At 45.1% G+C, this 21,750-nt stretch overlaps 1 protein-coding gene across 1 annotated transcript in view; it reads right to left on the bottom strand.

The window, feature by feature from the left end:
* The window catches only part of TRABD2B (TraB domain containing 2B), a 422,910-nt gene that overhangs the window by 26,484 nt on the left and 374,676 nt on the right, over positions 1-21,750 (bottom strand). The window contains exon 5 of the mRNA XM_033917188.1: positions 15,048-15,138. Within this exon, the coding sequence (XP_033773079.1) occupies positions 15,048-15,138 (91 nt within the window). The remainder of the gene's footprint in view (positions 1-15,047; positions 15,139-21,750) is intronic.

Genomic DNA, 21,750 nt, shown 5'->3' with positions numbered 1-21,750 from the left:
AGGTACTAGTGACCTGGATTGGCCACCGTGAGAACGGGCTACTAGGCTTGATGGACCATTGGCCTGACCCAGTATGGCTGTTCTTATGTTCGTATGCAGTAGGTGTCTATCATTTTTAGGCACAAATTATAAAACCTGACCCTAAGGGCTCCTGCGTTAACCACACGTTAATCAGTTGGCACATGCCGATGCAGCTGTATTAACTGATTAGTGTAGAACAAGCCTAGTCTACACCTCAAAACATGCTTTGAGCATTAAAAAAAACATGCTTCCTGTGTGCTGATCCCAAAACAACCACATGCCACCTGAGTGCACCCCATGGTAGTGCTATGTACCCTGAGCTAAGCACGCGTTAACGCTCACCATATGCTAATAACGGCCCCAAAATTTACTACATTTACATGTTAATCACTCAACTTGTCGTATTTCAGACATTGTATTTGTGGTATCTTTTCAAGAGATATTTTTTTAGTATTCAAGTACATATTGTCCCTGAACAACTTTAACTGAACACACAACACAGTTCACAAGTTCCTGCTGTGCATTAAAACAACAACCAAAAAGTTGAAAAGAGAGGGACTTCCCACGTATTAAGAATTAGCTCTTACGAGACCTTCGCACTTATGGCACTATTTGAAATGTGATCACTGTGGTAGTATCCAAGGCGAGTTGTAGGTAATACCGAAGTCAAGCTCCATTTGGATAAGCGTGGCCTTCCCTTCTGGAGTCAAAGGCCAGTAAACAAAACAACAAAGCGACTTCCGTGACACTGTTTAATGTTCAGCTAATCTTGGTTTTCTGCCACAACACACAGAGCATCTTCCAAATACTTTCTCCAACCAGAAACAAAATGAGCTTCCTTCACAGAAGGAAATTGTTTGCGGTGTACTTCCCCGTGGGATATGGTACTTGGCAAGATGTTTCTCAACTTAGGACTAAATGAAATCTAAAAATAGGTGGTCTGGTGGATACTTGGAATTACACATCAGAAGACCTGACAAACTGAAAACTGCTTTGCTATCATCCTCAACTGCATTATGACATATTAGATCTGGATTAAGCCGTTCCGAAGGCAACTGAGTTTAGGAAACTAAGGAGCGACTGTTGTTGTTCTGGATGGCATTTTATTTGGGATAAATTATAAACAACACAGCATTCACAGCAGACTATGAATTCCCAATTTCTTTTTAAATTAATGTAGCTGGTTTTCAAAAAAAGTTTGGACAAGTTTACATTTATTGCTAAGGGGCTCATAATCGAAACGGAAATACGTCTAAAAACCGGCCTAAATCGGTACTTGGACGATCAGTGTGACAAGTCGTCCAAGTGGCGATAATCGAACCGGGTTTTAGACGTATCTAAAAATGACTTAGGCCTTCAAAGTGCTGCAGTACGCCCAGAAGTAAAAGGGGGCGTTTCAGGAGGAGTGTCGAGTGCAGGATTTGGGCGGGACGTGGGCCGTCCTAGACCTAGTTGTACTGCATGTATAACCAAAAGTTTAACAACACATCCTAGACTTTATGACTTAGGCCATCTAAAACCAGACAAGTCACAAGAAGGTATCCAAAGTGACTAGATAACCACTGCAGGGACAAGGTACAGACCCCTACACAGGCCCACAGTGATCACTGACCCTCTTCCCACCAAAAAAAAAAAAATCCTAATAAAAACGTCACATATCTGCCTCCAGAACATCAGCACCTGGCAGCCTGGCATAGGAAAGCCTAGTAGATGCACAGATGTGGCTTAAGTGGTCTGGGGGATGGGCTAGTGAAGCATGGAGAGGAGGACCCAGGCCCATAAGCCACTCTAACCACTGCATGCATGGTGAAACGTGCACCCCCCCAAACCCCATTTTATTGCCATATAAGTGGAACCTGAAGCCATAAGGGCTATTGGGGTGGTAGACAGGTGGGTCTAGTAAGTTCTGGAAGTGTTTTGGGGGGGCTCACCAAGACCTATAAGGTTGTTGTGGTGAGATATGTATGTGGCACCCTTTTTGTGAAGTTCACAGCAGTGCCCTGTAAGGTACCCCACTACTCTGGTGCAATGTTTGGGTGCCATCCATCACTTTGCTGACCCCGCCCACATCCAAGAGGTCTTGTTCTGGGCGTTTTTTACTTGAACAAATTTTTGGACGAAAATGGGGTATAACGATAGACGACTTAGCAGTCTGGGTAATCAAACGGCTGGACGTACAGTTAGACGATTCTCGAAAAATAAATATTTTGGACGCATTTTTCGGGAATGGACATTTTACTTAGCCGATTTTGGGCGACTAGCGACTTAGGTGAAAAAAGAACTTAGATATTTCTTTTGATTAGGCCCCTCCATGTGTTCAGTTTATAGATAAGCAACCCGATAGAGAACGACACAGGGACAAATTTGTCCCTGCCTTGCGGAATCTCAATATCCCAGTCCCATCACCGCGAGTTCCATCCCTGTCCCATTCCTGTAAGCTCTGCCTTAACCACACAAGCCTCGAACGCTTAAGATTTCAAAGTGTTTGAGGCTTGTGCAGATGAGGCCGGAACTTAGGCATTGGTAGAATGAGGCATTATGACATCACAATCTGAGCTCTAGAATGTTGCTACTTATGATTCTAAAGTGTTTGAGGCTTGTGCAGATGAGGCCGGAGCTTAGGCATTGGTAGAATGAGGCATTATGACATCACAATCTGAGCTCTAGAATGTTGCTACTTATGATTCTAAAGTGTTTGAGGCTTGTGCAGATAAGGACAGAGCTTAGGCATTGGAGGAATGAGACATTATGACATCACAATCTGAGCTCTAGAATGTTGCTACTTATGATTTTAAAGTGTTTGAGGCTTGTGCAGATGAGGACGGAGCTTAGGCATTGGTGGAATGAGGCATTATGACATCACAATCTGAGCTCTAGAATGTTGCTACTTATGATTTTAAAGTGTTTGAGGCTTGTGCGGATGAAAACAGAGCTTAGTCATTGGTTGAATTAGGCATTATGACATCACACTCTGAGCTCTAGAATGTTGCTACTTAGGATTTTAAAGTGTGCAGGGACAGGGACAGAGCTCATGGGGATGGGACGGGGACAGAAAGATCCCACAGGGACAGGGAAAATTTGTCCCCGTGCCATTCTCTATAATGAAAACTGTCATATTCTTAGACCATCAACTCTGACTCACTGATTCTCTTTACGATGATGGCGAGACACCTCACATCACCCCATCCCGTGCATGTGGGAGAAACTGATTGAGCTGCTTTTTATACACAAAGTTTCCATGTCATAACCCCTTCAGCTGACTGATATTATCGCTCAAAGAACAGCAGTTTGCTGGAAAAGTTCCTAACTTGGAAAGGTCACCCACAAAATCTGATTTTAAACTTAATTAACATACTGTAGAGCTTTAAATAAATTAAGTTTGTCCTTGACAACTTTTTGTTGGATAAACGCTTTAATTTGTTCCATCCAATCTTATTTGTTATGGCTCGATTGTTTTCGCTTTACCTCTTGACTATGTTGGAATAATTTCAACGCATTCCGACATAAGCTCGTGACTTAAGTGAATTGGAAAGTTAATTACAGGAGCTAAGATGCGAAGCTATTGGTTTCGTTCCCCCATCCAGCTCTTCGAGTTTCAGTCCTCGTTTTTGCCTCTCTCTTTTCCGCCAACTTCTTCCCTGATCAGGGTTTCGTGGGTCACAAAGGAGAGATTTTCACAGTAGAATTCATGAACCTTCTTTCCAGATGACCTTTGTAGGATGACAAACTAGGTTATCATTCTGATAATTATGCTTATTCCAAATGATATTAGGAAGTATTCTTTTTCTGGAGTACTCAGGAAATTGCTTTCCCAGGGTAATTCAATCATTTAAAAAGTCAAGCTTTTGCTTAAAATATCATTATCTGTTAATATTTATGTCAGAGGAACATAAACCTGTCCTCGACAAAAAAACATAGTAGATGACGGCAGATAAAGACCCAAATGGTCCATCCAGTCTGCCCAACTTGATTCAATTTAATTTTTTTTAATTTTTCCTTCTTAGCTATTTCTGGGCAAGAATCCAAAGCTCTACCCGGTACTGTGCTTGGGTTCCAATTGCCGAAATCTCCGTCAAAACCGACCCCAGCCCATCTACACCCTCACAGCCATTGAAGCCCTCCACAGCCCATCCTCTCCCAAACAGCCATGTACAGATAGACAAGTCTGCCCAGTACTGGCCTTAATATTTTTTTCTGATTCTAGATCCTCTGTATTCATTCCATGCTTTTTTGAACTCCGTCACCATTTTCCTCTTCACCACCTCTCTCGGGAGCGCATTCCAGGCATCCACCACCCTCTCCGTAAAGTAGAATTTCCTAACATTGCTCTTGAATCTACCACCCCTCAACCTCAAATTATGTCCTCTGGTTTTACCAATTTCCTTTCTCTGGAAAAGATTGCCTTGGTCTTTGGATATAGACTGAACACATCAAAGTCAAGTTCGAGATATTGGCAATGACCATGTACGAGCTAGATTTGTATATTTTGGAAATCCAGTATATGCTAAATATCTCACGCATCTCATTAGTATCCTAGATACGGGGTGCAAAGGACAGGTTTGGGGACCCCTGATTCAAATTTCAAACTCTAAGGCTCCCTTTTATCAAACCACGTTACATTTTTTTTATCCCTGGCCACTGCAGTAAAAGCTACAATGCTCATAGAATTCCTATGAGCATCAGACCTTTTACCGCAGTGGCCAGGGATAAAAAAAAAACAACTCTAAAAGGGACCTTAATTTGTTGTTTGCCCTGTTTTGGCCTGGAACTAGTGACCTGGATTGGCCACCGTGAGAACTGGCTACTGGGCTTGATGGACCATTGGTCAGACCCAGTATGGCTGTTCTTATATTCTTATGTGAGCCAAGTATAGGACAATCAAGCCATTGTATCATCACTGAAGAGGTTGGCTCTGAGGCACTGTGGAATGAGGCATTATGACATCACAATCTCATGTTCTTACATGTTCTTACATGTGCCAAGTATAGGACAATCAAGCCATTGTAACATCATTGATGAGGTTGACTCTGAGGCATTATGACATCACAATCTCCGCTCTGGAATGTTGCTCTCATTGGGGTTCTGGAATCTTGCTCTTCTTTGAGATGCTGGAATGTTGCTACTCTTTGGGTTTTGGCCAAGTACTAGGGACCTGGATTGGCCACCTTGAGAATGGGCTACTGGGCTTGATGGACCATTGGTCTGACCCAGTATAGCTATTCTAATCTACTTACATGTGCCAAGTATAGGACAATCAAGCCATTGTAACATCATTGATGAGGTTGGCTCTGAGGCATTATGACATCACAATCTCCGCTCTGGAATGTTGCTCTCATTGGGGTTCCGGAATCTTGCTCTTCTTTGAGATGCTGGAATGTTGCTACTCTTTGGGTTTTGGCCAAGTACTAGGGACCTGGATTGGCCACCTTGAGAATGGGCTACTGGGCTTGATGGACCATTGGTCTGACCCAGTATAGCTATTCTAATCTACTTACATGTGCCAAGTATAGGACAATCAAGCCATTGTAACATCATTGATGAGGTTGGCTCTGAGGCATTATGACATCACAATCTCCGCTCTGGAATGTTGCTCTCATTGGGGTTCTGGAATCTTGCTCTTCTTTGAGATGCTGGAATGTTGCTACTCTTTGGGTTTTGGCCAAGTACTAGGGACCTGGATTGGCCACCTTGAGAATGGGCTACTGGGCTTGATGGACCATTGGTCTGACCCAGTATAGCTATTCTAATCTACTTACATGTGCCAAGTATAGGACAATCAAGCCATTGTAACATCATTGATGAGGTTGGCTCTGAGGCATTATGACATCACAATCTCCGCTCTGGAATGTTGCTCTCATTGGGGTTCCGGAATCTTGCTCTTCTTTGAGATGCTGGAATGTTGCTACTCTTTGGGTTTTGGCCAAGTACTAGGGACCTGGATTGGCCACCTTGAGAATGGGCTACTGGGCTTGATGGACCATTGGTCTGACCCAGTATAGCTATTCTAATCTACTTACATGTGCCAAGTATAGGACAATCAAGCCATTGTAACATCATTGATGAGGTTGGCTCTGAGGCATTATGACATCACAATCTCCGCTCTGGAATGTTGCTCTCATTGGGGTTCCGGAATCTTGCTCTTCTTTGAGATGCTGGAATGTTGCTACTCTTTGGGTTTTGGCCAAGTACTAGGGACCTGGATTGGCCACCTTGAGAATGGGCTACTGGGCTTGATGGACCATTGGTCTGACCCAGTATAGCTATTCTAATCTACTTACATGTGCCAAGTATAGGACAATCAAGCCATTGTAACATCATTGATGAGGTTGGCTCTGAGGCATTATGACATCACAATCTCCGCTCTGGAATGTTGCTCTCATTGGGGTTCCGGAATCTTGCTCTTCTTTGAGATGCTGGAATGTTGCTACTCTTTGGGTTTTGGCCAAGTACTAGGGACCTGGATTGGCCACCTTGAGAATGGGCTACTGGGCTTGATGGACCATTGGTCTGACCCAGTATGGCTATCTACTTACATGTGCCAAGTATAGGACAATCAAGCCATTGTAACATCATTGATGAGGTTGGCTCTGAGGCATTATGACATCACAATCTCCACTCTGGAATGTTGCTCTCATTGGGGTTCCGGAATCTTGCTATTCTTTGAGATGTTGGAATGTTGCTACTCTTTGGGTTTTGGCCAGATACTAGGGACCTGGATTGGCCACCCTGAGAACAGGCTACTGGGCTTGATGGACCATTGGTCTGACCCAGTATGGCTATTCTTATGTTCTTATGAATGATTTCCTAGACCAGGCATTCTGAACCTTTTTTGGTTCCTGGACTCCTTTGATTAATTAAACTCTCACACCTCCTTCCTAAACCACGTGTCTACTAGCGACTCCTGATGGCTATATATGTTGCTGTTAGTTGCTAAATGTGCTAATTGCTACTAAAATTCTAATTGCCTTCACTCTGTCTAGAATGATTCAATAAATTGCCTCAGGTTTCAAGAGCCTTCTCTGCACCCCATGTAACCTCTTCCCAGATCCCTTAGGGCAGGGGTAGGGAACTCCGGTCCTCGAGAGCCGTATTCCAGTCGGGTTTTCAGGATTTCCCCAATGAATCTGCACTGAAAGCAGTGCATGCAAATAGATCTCATGCATATTCATTGGGGAAATCCTGAAAACCCGACTGGAATACGGCTCTCGAGGACCGGAGTTCCCTACCCCTGCCTGAATCAAATCCTCATGTAAAGAGAGTTCCCATGGTTTCCTAGGGAAATTGGTACCACTAGTCCATAAATATAATACTGGGACGCAATCCAAAATGGATCAGCCTGTCAGAGCTGAGCTCAATCGAGCATCAACCTTAGCTCCCCAGCTACCGGCATTTGGCATAAACTATTTTTTTTTCCAGCTGCAAAACTCTCACACACATTCGTGGCCTTCAAAGCCTCTGCCTCTAGAGACAATATATCTAATGATTATCCGAGAAGGTCTCTAAATATGGCCATGTGGTTTTCCCCATGATATGGGTCAAGGGCTGCCACTTCCAAGCAGGTTCGGAGCAGCTTTTTCCCCAAAACTTTGCTGATGAGGCTTGGTAAGAACCGAGATTAGGCCAGCTGAGGAACCCTTTCAAGGATAGTATAATTGTAGATGTACATTTCAGTGGTTAAATACACTATAATTACATGCTAAACTGTTGTGCAAATTAATTGCACTCTTGCTGAAACAGTTTCTAAGAAGAAAACCTGTATTTTTACTTTTCTCCAGATGGAAATCATTTTAAGTCCCAGGATTTTTTTTCCCTATGAAATAAGGAGCTACTACCCAGTGGCATAGTAAGGGGGAGGGGGGGGGTCGGTCCGCTCCAGGCACCATGTTGGTGGGGGCATCAGCACCCCTCCTCCTCTCTGCCCACTCCTCCCCTTGCCACGTGCACGACCCCCTTCCCTTCCCCCGCAGCTCAAGTCATTCACTGCCGCGGGCAACAACTTTGACATGTTCCTCGCGACCGCGTCAGCTCTCCCATTAATGCCACTTCCAGGTGCCCCGCTTAGAAAGTGACATCAGAGGGAGCGGCCGCCAGGGTCGCGAGGAACACGTTGACATTGTTACTCATGGGGGTGAACAGCTAGAGGTACAGGGGAAGGGAAGGGGGCACTTGGGGGAAGGGAGATGAAGGCGGAAGAGGGGCGCCTCTCACTCTCGCTACGCCACTGCCACTGCCATCAAATTTTTCCAACAATCTGAAACGCTAGGTAGCTACTTTCAAAGACATACATTTAATTAGGGTTATCGGATGTCCGGATTTCCCCTTTCCTTTGCACAGTAGAGCATTTGTGCATGCACGGATATCACATGATGATGTCACGCGCACACACGCATGAGCGTGACATCATCGCAATGCATCCACACAATGTACGGATGTCCTGCCTGAATAGAGCAGGCAGCAGGGGGCGGGATTGGAGGCAGGGATGGGGCAGGACAAGGGTATGACAGGGTAGGGATGGGTGGAACTGGGTGGGCCTGGGGACAGGTCTAGGGGGTCTGGATTTTACAGATGGAAAATCTGTTAACCCTACATTTAATAGACTGAAGCTAGATGGTCTGACCTAGTATGGATATTCTTATGTTCTTATAAACATTACTAGTATTTTAGCCCGTTACATTAACGGGTGCTAGAATATATGTCTGTCTGTCTGTCTTTATTTCTGTCTCTTTCTCTGTCCTGCTTTCTTTTTGTGTCTGTCTCTCTCCCTGGCCCCCTCTGTCTGTCTGTCTTTCTGTGTCTCTCCCTGTCCCTGTGTCTTTCTTCTTTTCTTTCTGTCTCCCTTCCTCCCCCTGATGTTAGAATATATGTCTGTCTTTTTCTTTCTGTCTCTCTCCCTGCCCCTGTCCCTGTGTCTTTCTTCCTATCTCCTTCCCTACTTCCCTGTCCAGCAGTCGCAGCATTCCCTCTCCCTCTATTTACCGCGAGAGGAGCCTGCACGGACCTAACAGCCCGAGCCCCCAGCAGTGTAACTTCCCGGCGGCTCCTCTCACGATCGCCGCCTTCTCCGACGCAGGAGCGGCTCTTGAGAGGAGCTGTTGCAGCGTCTTTGAGAAGTTGAAAAAAACTTCGGCCCGTCTCCGTGCTCGGCCGCGGTGAGCTACAGTTGCCGCAGCCTGCAGCCACCGACAGCTGCCGCGGCCGACATCCGCCTTGTCGTTTTTTGTTTTTTTTTTGGTTGAGAGACGCGGCGGTGGCTCCTCTCATGATCCCCACCTGCGTCGAAAATCCGACGCAGGCGGGGATCGTGAGAGTAGCCACCGCTGCGTCTTTCAAAGAACCGTAAATCGCGCATGTGCACTTCCTATGAATCGCTACAGCTCACGGAAAACGGACCCACGCGATGAGAGTGCGCATGCGCGGCCTAGCATTTTATTATATTAGATGTGTCATCTTTAAGATTTATCTTCTGTTCCTGTTTCTTTAGAATAATGTAGTTTATCTTTTGTGTTTTTTTATGTGTGTGATTCTTAATCTAGATCTATATTTTTGCTGAAGGCGGATCTATTTTTTTTTTCTCCCCCGATTCTTAGAACTAAACTCGGTTTCTTAACTTGATGAAAATTCTCTAATCTAATCTAAACCTTAAGTTTATATACCGCATCATCTCCATGAGAATGGAGCTCGACACGGTTTACAAGAACTTAAAATAGTGGGTAGAGAAGAAGAAAAAGGATTACATGAACTTATGTGTAGAAGGGGGGAGAGAAAGGGGGGAAGGATAGAGCTACAATTTGCTGAAAAGCCAGGTTTTCAGTTGTTTGCGGAATAACTGAAGGGAGCTCAGGTTCCGCAGCGGGGTGGTGAGGTCGTTCCAAAGACCTGTGATTTTGAAGAGAAGGGATTTTTCCAGTTTGCCTGCATAGTGGATGCCGTGTGGAGAGGGGAAGGCTAGTTTAAGCCTACAGTTACAATCTGGGGGTGGTGATTCTTTTATAACGCTAGGCTTCAAAGACGCATTTTAAAGCTCAGAACATGACATTTAAGCTTGGAAGGGACTGAGATATCTAAAGTAGGCCGGTAGCCAGCTCCATAATGTACACATTGAGAATGATGGAACACGGAGTAGAGCTTTCTGGTGCGTTCTTGTGGTGACAAGTACGTATCAACAGCACTTATTTCTGACATGATGAAAGATAATGATCTTTTGAGCAGATGGAACTGTCAGCCAGTTTTACATTTAATGTACACAGTCTTGAGTGGTTCCCAAAGGCAGTCTCTAAGCAAATGCATTCTCTCAAGAGTACACAACAGATATGGGATGCTGGCATTTCAAGCTCTTTTTTTTTTTAAATGGATTGGTTGCAGATTGGGAACTTTCACAGGCCTGACATGAATTTTCCAAAGCTGCTCTACATCGGCATTCAAAACTTCAGACGTATCTTTTCACACAACTTTTTCACTGCCGGCTTCTAGAGAGCACTGCGGAAATATATTATGTCCAGCCCCAGACTTGCCAGAGCTAAAACACCTGGAGAAAAAGACCTCGGTGGAAAAACAAACAAACCGTCGTTATCCCACAGGTCATAAAAAAAAAAACAGTTCATGGATGAAATCGCATGGGACAATCGCGAGAAGACAAACGAGCTCGGACAAATGCACGCAAGGACATCAGCGCGCCAGATTAAAAGTTAAATTTAAAGCGCTCCAAGGGAGGGGGAGGTACGGGGGGTGGAACCCCCAGTTTACTTAGAAATGTTGGCGCTGTAGTTGGAGGGTTCGGGGAGGGGAAAAATTACAATGTAAGGTGTGCTAGCGTTTTTAGCCCACGCAGCAGATTAGCGCACGCTAACCCCGCACTACACGGCTAGAACTAACGCCAGCTCAATGCTGGCGTTAGCGTCTGGCGCGTGGGAAATTGTAGCGCGCACTAAGCCCTGCGTTAATGCCCTTAGTAAAAGGAGCCCGAAGTGTGTGTGTGTGTGGGAAGGGGTGTTCCCCCCCCCCCAACAGCAGCGCCAACATTTCTAAGTAAAGTGGTGGTGGGGGGTTTCCCCGCACATCCCCCCTTGGAGCACTTTAAATTTAACTTTTCATCCGGCGCACTGACGTCCTGCGCGCATTTGTCCGAGCTCCTTCGTCCGTGAAGCGATTGTCCCGCGCGCTTTAGTCCCGTCACCTAAAAAAACTGCTCTTGCTTTTTATTTATTTATTTTCAAAATACTATTCATTAACTCCTCTTTTTACGAAGCCGCGTTGAGCTTTTTATATCACCATCCGCGGTGGTATTAGCTCCGACGTGTCCGAGCTAATAATGCCGCGGCTGGCAATAAAGAAGTCTAATGTGGCTTCGCAAAAGGGGGGGGGAGAGGGGGGTTAAATGTTCTTATGTCTTCAGTAATTTGAAGTTTGTTCATACCTTCACTAATTGAAACATTCACTCATTTTTAACTCTATCTATGAAAACTGAGTTTGCATTAAAGGGGGAAGATGAACTGTTTCAAAACGAAAGACAACAGGCCCTTTTTCACCTCCTCAGCTGCTTCAGGGCTCCACGTTAAATATTTCTTCTGTATGGCAAAATTAGCAACTCATATTTCATTTCACGCAAACTTTGCAATCGATATAATCTTGTTGGAAAAGTTTGCACTTCATCTGCATATTCCTCCCAGCATGCTTTGAGGTGACAACTATGCCCAGCCCGACTCACTCAGGCTTCTACTCCCGCAGGGCTGATCAGTGGCATAGTAAGGGAAGAGGCGCCATCTTGGTGGGGGCACCAGCACCCGTCCTCCTCTCCGCCTCCCCACTATTTATTTAGATAGAGGACCCGGTATAGAAAACTAAGCATTACATTACATTACATTCCGCGGCTGTGAGATGTTCTTTGAAGCTTGGAGCAAGCATGGGCAGAAATAAGGGGACACTGGGAGCGGACAAGGATTAGGAATGGAAGGGAAAGAAGGTGCGGGATGCAGGGTGGGCCTAAGGAAGGGTAGATGAAATGCTAACCAGCTTGGGAGGGATATTATATGGGAAAGGGAGATGCTAGCCACTGGGGGAGGGTGTGCAACCTTGGTAGAGAGGGTATATGCGTGAAGGCTCGCCTAATCATCCAATATCCTTGGGTTGGCCCTGCACTCCAGCCAATGAGGTCAGTGGACCCGCTATTTATAAAGACACACTCCAGACCTCACAGCAGACCCTGAAGAAAGCCACAGCCTGATGGCTGAAACGTCGGTTTCTACCTGACAAGGCACAGAGAGACTCGGAAACCTGCGACAAGCACCATGCCAGCTGCAGAAACCCTGAGAGAACATAATCCTTTGAACGCCAGGCCTCAAGTGTTTAGCAATCCGGAAAAGACCTCAAAAACGTAAGAGCTACACAGCTGGTAAGTATGGGAAGATACAGGAATGAAACAGAAGGCAAACAATGTGAACTCAAGTCAGGATTCTCCCAGCAGAACTCGAAAAGCTTGTGGGCATGATTTTGAGATGATGAGAACTCTGGGGTTTATAGCTTAGAGAGAATGCACTGCTCTCTAACCATTCAATCTATGCAGAAGGACAGGTGGGACCCCAGGCATTCAAAGGGAATGTCCCCGAGCAGGGGGTTCTCTCATTACAGGTCATTAGGAGGGGTCAAGTGGAGATTATATTAACATGAATTAGAAACAAATCCCTGCTAATCCATTCTCCACCTGACACTTTAATGATCTCTATTGTGGGAATTCCCAAAACGTACTTTGGGTAGAAAAGCTTCCTTGTTGCAGATTTGCAGTCACCTCTGATGTAAGGTCATGAATCTTTATGTACAATTCCTTTTTTTTTTAACAGTTTTTTTTAAAGGTATCAAAGCCTACCACAAGCTCAAAGCTATCAGGGCAGCAGCAGTCAATGTGTTGATGCTTCACACGCGTGTCTGAATTTTCTGACCACCAAGCAAGGGCCAGACGGACGCATGTTCAGTTGGCCTGCAAGAGGCTGGTTTCATTCATATGTACGATCTCACACGAACACTTATACGCAAAATATATCTAGTGGTCAGGGCAGGATTGACCAATAGGCCAAGTAGGCATGTGCCTAGGGCCCGACATGCTCAGTGGGGCTCGATGAAGGAGGGAATCAACATTGTTTTTTCCAAAAGGCGAAGGGCCCCTCCAGCATCGATCGGCAACGCAGGACCCACCCCGATCGGCAATGCGGTTCCCCCCCCCATCGACGGAAAGTAAGACAAGCAAGCAACGCGGGTAAGAAAGGCAACGGGAACTGTAAATGTGCAAGCAGTGCTGCTTGCCCAAAGCTTCCCTCTGACGCAGCTTCCTGTTTCCTCCTGGGCGCATGGTGGGGTGGAGCGGGGCGGGGGGCCCAGTGTACTTGTGTGCCTAGGGGCGCTCTACAAATTCATCCTGCCCTGCTAGTGGTAAATTCTATTAGGGAGGTGCAAAAAAAAAAATTAACGCATTTCGTTTATTCACAAGGCTAATTTTATTTCTTTATATAAAAAAGAAAAACACACAAAATTGGACTCAAAACATAGTTTGGGGTCGCCCCCCCCCCCCCCGACCGTGCTGTTTTTGAAAACTACCACTAAGCTTAACAGTATATCGTAATTCTTGTGTACTCAACAAATAATTACAGGAGAGACTGGAGAAACTGGGGCTCTTTTCCCTGGAGAAGAGGAGACTTAGAGGGGACATGATAGAGACTTACAAGATCTTGAAGGACATAGAGAGAGTAGAGAGGGACAGAAAGAGAGAGAGAAAGGGAGACAGAGAGAAAGAGAGAGAAAGATTGGAGGAACTGGGACTCTTTTCCCTGGAGAAGAGGAGACTTAGAGGGGATATGATAGAGACTTACAAGATCTTGAAGGACATAGAGAGAGTAGAGAGGGACAGAAAGAGAGAGAGAAAGGGAGACAGAGAGAAAGAGAGAAAGAGAGAGAAAGATTGGAGGAACTGGGACTCTTTTCCCTGGAGAAGAGGAGACATAGAGGGGACATGATAGAGACTTACAAGATCTTGAAGGACATAGAGAGAGTAGAGAGGGACAGAAAGAGAGAGAGAAAGGGAGACAGAGAGAAAGAGAGAGAAAGATTGGAGGAACTGGGACTCTTTTCCCTGGAGAAGAGGAGACTTAGAGGGGACATGATAGAGACTTACAAGATCTTGAAGGACATAGAGAGAGTAGAGAGGGACAGAAAGAGAGAGAGAAAGGGAGACAGAGAGAAAGAGAGAAAGAGAGAGAAAGATTGGAGGAACTGGGACTCTTTTCCCTGGAGAAGAGGAGACTTAGAGGGGATATGATAGAGACTTACAAGATCTTGAAGGACATAGAGAGAGTAGAGAGGGACAGAAAGAGAGAGAGAAAGGGAGACAGAGAGAAAGAGAGAGAAAGATTGGAGGAACTGGGACTCTTTTCCCTGGAGAAGAGGAGACTTAGAGGGGATATGATAGAGACTTACATTTCATTTCATTTCATTATTAAAGTGCCAGTGCTTTTCTTAAAATTAATATTTAAATTTGTAAATTTATATAATGAAAGTGAGACTTAGGGCTCCTTTAACCGCCGGACACGCTACCGCCTTTTAACCAGGTGGTAGTTTTTGGCCAGCGTGGGGGTTAGCGCGTGATGAAAAGTCGCGCGCGTTAACCCTTTATAAAAGGAGCCCATAGCTTTGAACCATTACTGTTTCATTCCCCACCGACACGTTTCATTCTTCTTCAGGGTCGGGGAAAGTCCAGAAATGTTCAGGCTATTAGCGTTTAGCTTATTCCAAAGAAAATCATGCCGGGACTGCTAACGGTCGGCGTGATAATTAATTAATTAACTATTTAAGGATTTGCAACTAAAGAGCTATGTAGTGGAAGATTTTGCTTAATTGGTGCCATCATTTGTGTTTATAAATGTCCGCCATCCTAGTTACACCATAGGAACGGCACAGACGAATCGAGCCATCAACGCAGCGCGAGACTGAGAGAGAAAGCATGCAAAGCTGCTCTACAGGGTTTCATTTAGGAGCTGACTTACTTTTGAAACGACTGCCCCGCTGGTGTGTGCTCCACTTCAAATCCCGCATGCCTCAGCACGTCAATAACAGTGTTATTGCCAAGGAAGTGACCTAAAACGCAGAGACGATAACAATGTTAGTTAGTTTTACTGCATTATAATAAGGGTCATGTTCCTTTCTTTATCATTAGATTTCCTTACACATCCAGGGAGGGTGGGGGGTGGGGGGAGGGAAATGTATTTTGAATAGTTAAATTATTTATTTATAATTTGTAATCACATCATATGTATTATTATATTAAGAATGAAGATGAGGACGGGAGAAAATGATTGTTTAATGTAATAATTGTATAGTGAATAGTGTGTTTTGTGCAGTTTTTCTGATTTACCATTTGTATTGCACTATCGAAGTTTGAAAATCAATAAAGGTTCAAAAAACAACAACAACCCAAAAATCAATGTTAGTTGCAGGACACACTTCTTCTGTCGCATTCCTTCATGTGGAATATGGAATTCGTTACCATCATATTTAAGGTCTGAACCGGATTTAGATAAATTCAAGGATGGCCTCAAAAGCTTTCATTTAAAGACGCATATGACTGTTAATTGATCTATGGGACTTTTCTAGCTCATTTTCAATACAAAATTCATTTTCTATACAACATTTATTTTTTATTCCCTTTCCCTATGTTATTCTCCTTAATTGTTCTCTCTTTCTTTTAAATTGTATTTCTCACCACCACCCTATTGTTCCATGTAAGTAATGTTATGTCATTAAAAGTTTGTTAACTGGACCCCTTTTTAAATTTTTATTGTAAAACGCTTGCTAACCGATTTAGCTTGCGCTAAAGATTAGCACATGCTAAATGCGAAGGCGGCCATAGAATATAACGTTGGTTAGGTGTGCCTTAATAAAAGGATCCCTGTATTTTTTTTATTTATTTGCCTATGCATGTCCCATTGCTCAAGGCTTTTTATTTTTATTTAATCTTTATTTAGTTTTCAAAGCCAACAAAAAGTACAATAGAATATACATACAAAGAATAATAATAAATAAGCACTTATAATCAATCTGTATCAATACGAAAATAAAACTCCCTCTACCATCCAACATTTTCCATCTAATATAATAAAACCCTAAACCGCGCATGCGCACTCCCACCTGCGTGCTCCCGTTTTCCGTGCGCTGTAGGGCACCGCAGGTAGGAGTGCGCATGCACGCAAATCTCTCTCTCTTTCTCTCTCCCCCCGAGGCGGATGTCAGCGGCTGCAGGCTGTCGGTGGCTGCAGGCCGCGGTGGCTGTCGGCAGCTTTAGGCCGTGGCGGCTGTCGGCTGCCGGCGACTGCAGACCGCGGCGGGCAAGCATGGAGCACGTGTAGATGGCTGGAGGAGGACGAGCAGCGTGTGAAGACTGCTGCACACGCTGCTGGAATCGCCAGGTTCGTAGTCGGGACTGCGGGAAGGGAAGGGAAGTGGGGGGCGGTAAGGGACCAAGGGAGCCGGACAGACTGCGGGAAGGGAAAGGGGGTAGAGGAAATGCTACTGCTGCTGCACAGGGAAGTGGTATGGGGGGAGGGAATGCTGCTTTGGCTGCTGCACAGGGAAGTGGTGGGAGAGAAATGCTGCTGCATAGGAAGCAGGGAGAGAGAGATAGATAGAAAGACAGACAGACAGACAGCGGGAGGAAGGGAGACAGAAAGAAAAGAAGAAAGACACAGGGGCAGGAAGATACACAGAAAGACAGACAGACAAAGGGAGCCAGGGACAGAGACAGACAGAAAGAAAGACAAGCGGGAGGGAGAGAGAGACAGAAATAAAGACAGACAGACATATATTCTAGCGCCCGTTAATGTAACGGGCTAAAATACTAGTCAGGGAATAATACCAAACAAAAAATATATCCCCCCCTCCTCTGGATGTGTGGGTGCTAAAACAATGGAAAATACAGATAAGGACAATTATAACAAATCCACAAAAGACGTCAATGGACCCCAAACTAATTTGAATATCTTAGGGCTACTTTTACTAAGGTGTGCTAGCGGTTTTAGCGCACACACTAGATGCTAACGCCTCCCTAGAGCTTGCGTTAATATTTTTCATTTAGCGCGGGGTTATGCGCACGCTAATCATTAGCGCGCGCTAAAAACGCTAGCGCACCATAGTACAGGAAGGCCTTGGTATGCCCTCGCATGTCAGCATTCATTTTCTCACACTTATAACTTAAACATAAATTCGCCCACCAAAAAGTAAAACTAAGGCGATCCCAATTTTTCCAATTACGAGTAACCATTTCATGGCTATCCCGGTCCTAGTTTGGAAAAGCCGACATTTATACCTATCCAATGAGGGTTTAAGATGCAATATCATCCCATATATGAGAACCTCATACGTCAATGGAATCAATGACTCCAGTATGGTATTAATTTGTCCCCATGTTGACTTCCAAAAGTTGAGCATCAAAGGACAATAGAACAACAGATGATCCAGTGTCCCTATGTCTAGATGACAGTGCCAGCATCTATTAGATTTAGAACTATCTAATTTCTGCAAACGAACAGGGGTCAAGAAACTTCTATGTAACAACAACATCAAAAAAATGTTTGTCGCATAGATGCTGACGCCGTTCATCTCATCCTCCAAGTCCAAATTCGAGGCCCTTGAGACGCAGAAATCTGCTGCTTTATCTCAATGCTCAAAATGTCTCTAAGACTAGTTTTTGGTTTCTTATTCATATAACCAGATATTAATTTATACCACTGGGCGGCCTGATGCCCTAGGACAAGGGTAGGTCAGGCTTTCAGGATCTCCGCAATGAATATGTATGAGATGGATTTGCATGCACTGCCTCCTTGAGATGCAAATCTATCTCATGCATATTTATTGTGGATATCCTGAAAACCTGATCTGGCTCCGGCTCTCGAGGACTGGAATTACCTACCCCTGCCCTAGGATATCTGTCTGGAAGCATATTGCTCCTGTTTCTAAGGTAGAGATCAGTGTTTCAAAATAGAGAATGACACGGTGACAAAATTCATCACCGTTCCCGTCCCCGCGGATAACTGTGGGAAACCATCTTCAGGTCATTCTTTAAGGAGAGAGGAAAGAATCAGAGAATAATTGGGCACAACCACTGACCCGCAAGCTTTGCTTTGAAGAATGTTGAGATTGAGCAGCAACATTCCAGAGCTGAGATTGTGATGTCATAATGCCTCATTCCACCCGTGCCTAAGAGCCAACCTCATCAGTGATGTCACAATGGCCTCATTATCCTATACTTGGCTCAAATAAGAATCAGAGTGTGAATGGCCACAACCACTGACCCGCAAGCTTTGCTTTGAAGAATGCTGGTGTAGAAGGACTGAGGTTGAAACAGACACTACAGAATGACAGTCTCTGGTATCCAGAGCTGAGATTGTGATGTCATAATGCCTCATTCCACCCGTGCCTAAGAGCCAACCTCATCAGTGATGTCACAATGGCCTCATTATCCTATACTTGGCTCAAATAAGAATCAGAGTGTGAAAGGCCACAACCACTGACCCGCAAGCTTTGCTTTGAAGAATGCTGGTGTAGAAGGACCGAGGTTGAAATAGACACTAGAAAATGACATGGGATTATTTCCCGCAGTTATCCGCGGGGACAGGAACGGTGATGAATGTTGTCACCGTGTCATTCTCTATTTCAAAACTCCAGCTCAAAGACCCTCCAGGATTTTCCCTGTCAGAAAAGAATGCAGTACTGGAGGGGGGTGAGGGGGAATCCTGGTTACAGTTAGAACTAGAAATGTCTCTACTACAAATGAAAAAAAAGGACTAGGTGGACAAGAAAAAGATCCCAAGTGAAGGCAGTGCAAAAAGGACAGATAAACTTTTGTCCATAATATTTTTGGGTTGAAAAAGTGCAACATTGCCAGAGGTGCAAATATATTTTAAACTCTCCAACCTTTATAAGAATTTGCATTTGTATTCTTATCGAGGCAGTCGGGCTAATGTTCAGTGAATAACTCGCATTCCTCACCACGTTTACCGTAACAGAAAATTCCTCTTAACTCTTAAGGAAGAAATCTGCTGTGACTGTCTCGGAAACAGCTCAGAAACTGGTTTGAAATTCCAGCCGGCAGGAGCAGATGCTGCTGGCCGGCGCCCGAGAACGCCACAGTGTATCACAATCCTACACAGTTTGGTGACGCCTGACTGAACCTTCGCTGCAAGTTATTTGTCTTACATGGGACAAAAGTTAGAGACCATCAGACAAAATAGACCAAAATCGGTAATCAAGTACTTGGCCACTGTCTTTTTGCAGTGTGCACCGTGGCACATCGACAAATCCGCGCACGACAGTTGTGCCCCGACAAATGCGACACTACACTTGCATGCTCGGACAAGTGCATGCAGGACAAATGCGCATAGCAATCTGAATCTGCCTCAAATGGATATGTGGAAGGACCTGATTTGCTCAGACTCCTCAGGCCTCGTCCCTTGGGAGGGGCTTGGGGCTCCTCAGGCACCTCAAGCCCCTCCCAAGGGACGGGTCCTGAGGAGTCTGAGCAAATCAGGATCTTCCACATATCCAGGTATGTAAAGGGTTCTCATAATCATCATTTATACCTTACCTTAACACTATATACCAAGTGAATCTATTAAGTGTAGGGCGGGTTCCCCCCTCAAAAAGGCAAAATAGTATCCGCTATGGATTGTGATCGGGGAGCGCAATTGTCGGGGCGCTTTTTGTTAAATATTTCGCCCTTGCCCTTATCCAGGGCAAGTCACATATTAACATACAAAATTAGACATTAACATTTGTTGTACAAATCAATACAAACCAATACAATACAATACAATACAAATACAAATACAATACAAATACACACTAACAAATTACATACTTGCATATAAAATCAAATTGCAAATGACATACAGGTCGCATCAACGACGAATATCAATTAAGGCAAAAACTGGCGAAACCCTAACATACATCAAAAGATAAAATTACATAAGGCATAGAAGATGCCTCAATGGCAGACATCTTTATGCCAGATAAAACAGACCAGACCATCGAACGCCTCCGTGACCAGCCCTCAACAGTCATCACTCCTTCTCCCACAGCCTAACTCAGACCTTATATTTCACCTTACAGAATAGGTGCGCGCATTTGCGGAGCGCACGGATTGTGATCGGGGAGCGCAATTGTCGGGGCGCATTTGACTGGTCACCTCCCATTCAATGCGTGCATTTGTCGTGTGCGCAGTTGTCGGGGCACAATTGTCGTGTGTATTTGACGGGTCACCGTGTACCACATAGGTGGTTGGGTTGTACAGATGGGTGATATTAGCAGAGCTCATGCCAAGAGAGCTAGAAGGAGCCCGCCCCTCCCCCCCCCTACCTTGCCTGGTTCAGCAACAAGAAAAAAATCCAGAATATTCAACAATTATCATTGACAGTATTTGTTAGCATCAAATGTACAGTAGTTTGGTAGTTGTGGTAGTCTAGCCTCGGTTTCCGCATGCTGAATTTATTGAGGTGTGCTAATTTGAACCATGTCATGACATTTTAGAATGACATTGTCATAAATTAAGGCTGCACCAGGCAGCTGGAACGCACTACTGCTGCAGTGATGTGACACGTAACTGGAAAAGTGATTTAATTTGCTCCTGAAATGCCTGTCGCTGAGCCACTAATGAGATGATGGGTTCTGCTGTTTGCCTTCTGTAGACAACGCGTTTGAAAAATGTTGAAGCCCCACTTCAGCAATTCAGAATTTAATTTCTTTTTGTTTTTCTTATCATTTTATGTCATGCCCAAAAACAGCTCTGGAAATTCACTGTGGTAAAGCAGAAAAACCAGAACCTTATTAAGGCCTGGACATTGCCTCTATGGGTCTATTGTAATGAACTTCAAAGGTAGACAAGACTGGTGGCGTATCACTAGGAACAGTTCCTAAAAGCAGCAGCAAGCATGTAGACCAGTGCATCTCAAACTGCGTGCCTTTTGAGATTTTAAGTGTGCCGCGGCTCAGAGGGCAGGAAGAGAGGCTCCGGCGCCTGTGGCAGCTGACTTCTACCGTCGTATTGCACGTATCTGCCAGGACTCCTGTCTTCCTCGTCTCCGCACCCCCGGACCAGCAGCGGCAGCTCTGTGTGCTTTTAACTTCGGCACACAGCTGCTGCTTGCAGTGGTTTAGCTCGGTTTCATCAGGCAGCCTTGGGGCCTTTGCTAGGCCAGCCCGCATTGCATCATCGAAGCGAGCCGGCCTAGCAAAGGCCCCGAGGCGGTCTGATGAAACCGAGCTTAACTACTGCTAGCGGCAGCTGTGTGCCGAAGTTAAAAGCGCACAGTGAGCTGCCGCTAGCAGTGACGGGAGAGGTATTGCTGGACAGGGAAGGGAGAAGGGGTACTGTTGGATATGGAGAGCAGGGAAGGGGGAAGAGGTACTGCTGGACCTGGCAGAAAGGGAGGGAAACGAAAGATGCTACACACTAGAGGGGAGGGAGAGATGGTGCATGGGGAGAGAGCATGTTGGGTTGGGGGTGGGAAGGAGGGATGCAACTGAGGGAAGAGGCAAGGACAGAGAGAGAAAGCGTGCAGGAGGCAGAAAGTGTTGGACAATATGTGGTTGAGGCCACACGTCAACTTATGGACTGCACATATTATGAACCTTTATAGAGTGATCCTACGGAGCATATACAAGATGTTATCTCTCACCTCTTAGTACAGGCATTAGAAA

This window comes from Geotrypetes seraphini, chromosome 12 (genome assembly GCF_902459505.1).
Source record: "Geotrypetes seraphini chromosome 12, aGeoSer1.1, whole genome shotgun sequence".
Lineage (NCBI taxonomy): Eukaryota > Metazoa > Chordata > Amphibia > Gymnophiona > Dermophiidae > Geotrypetes > Geotrypetes seraphini.
Note: the sequence above shows the minus strand (reverse complement) of the source record. Positions and strands in the feature narration are given on the sequence as shown.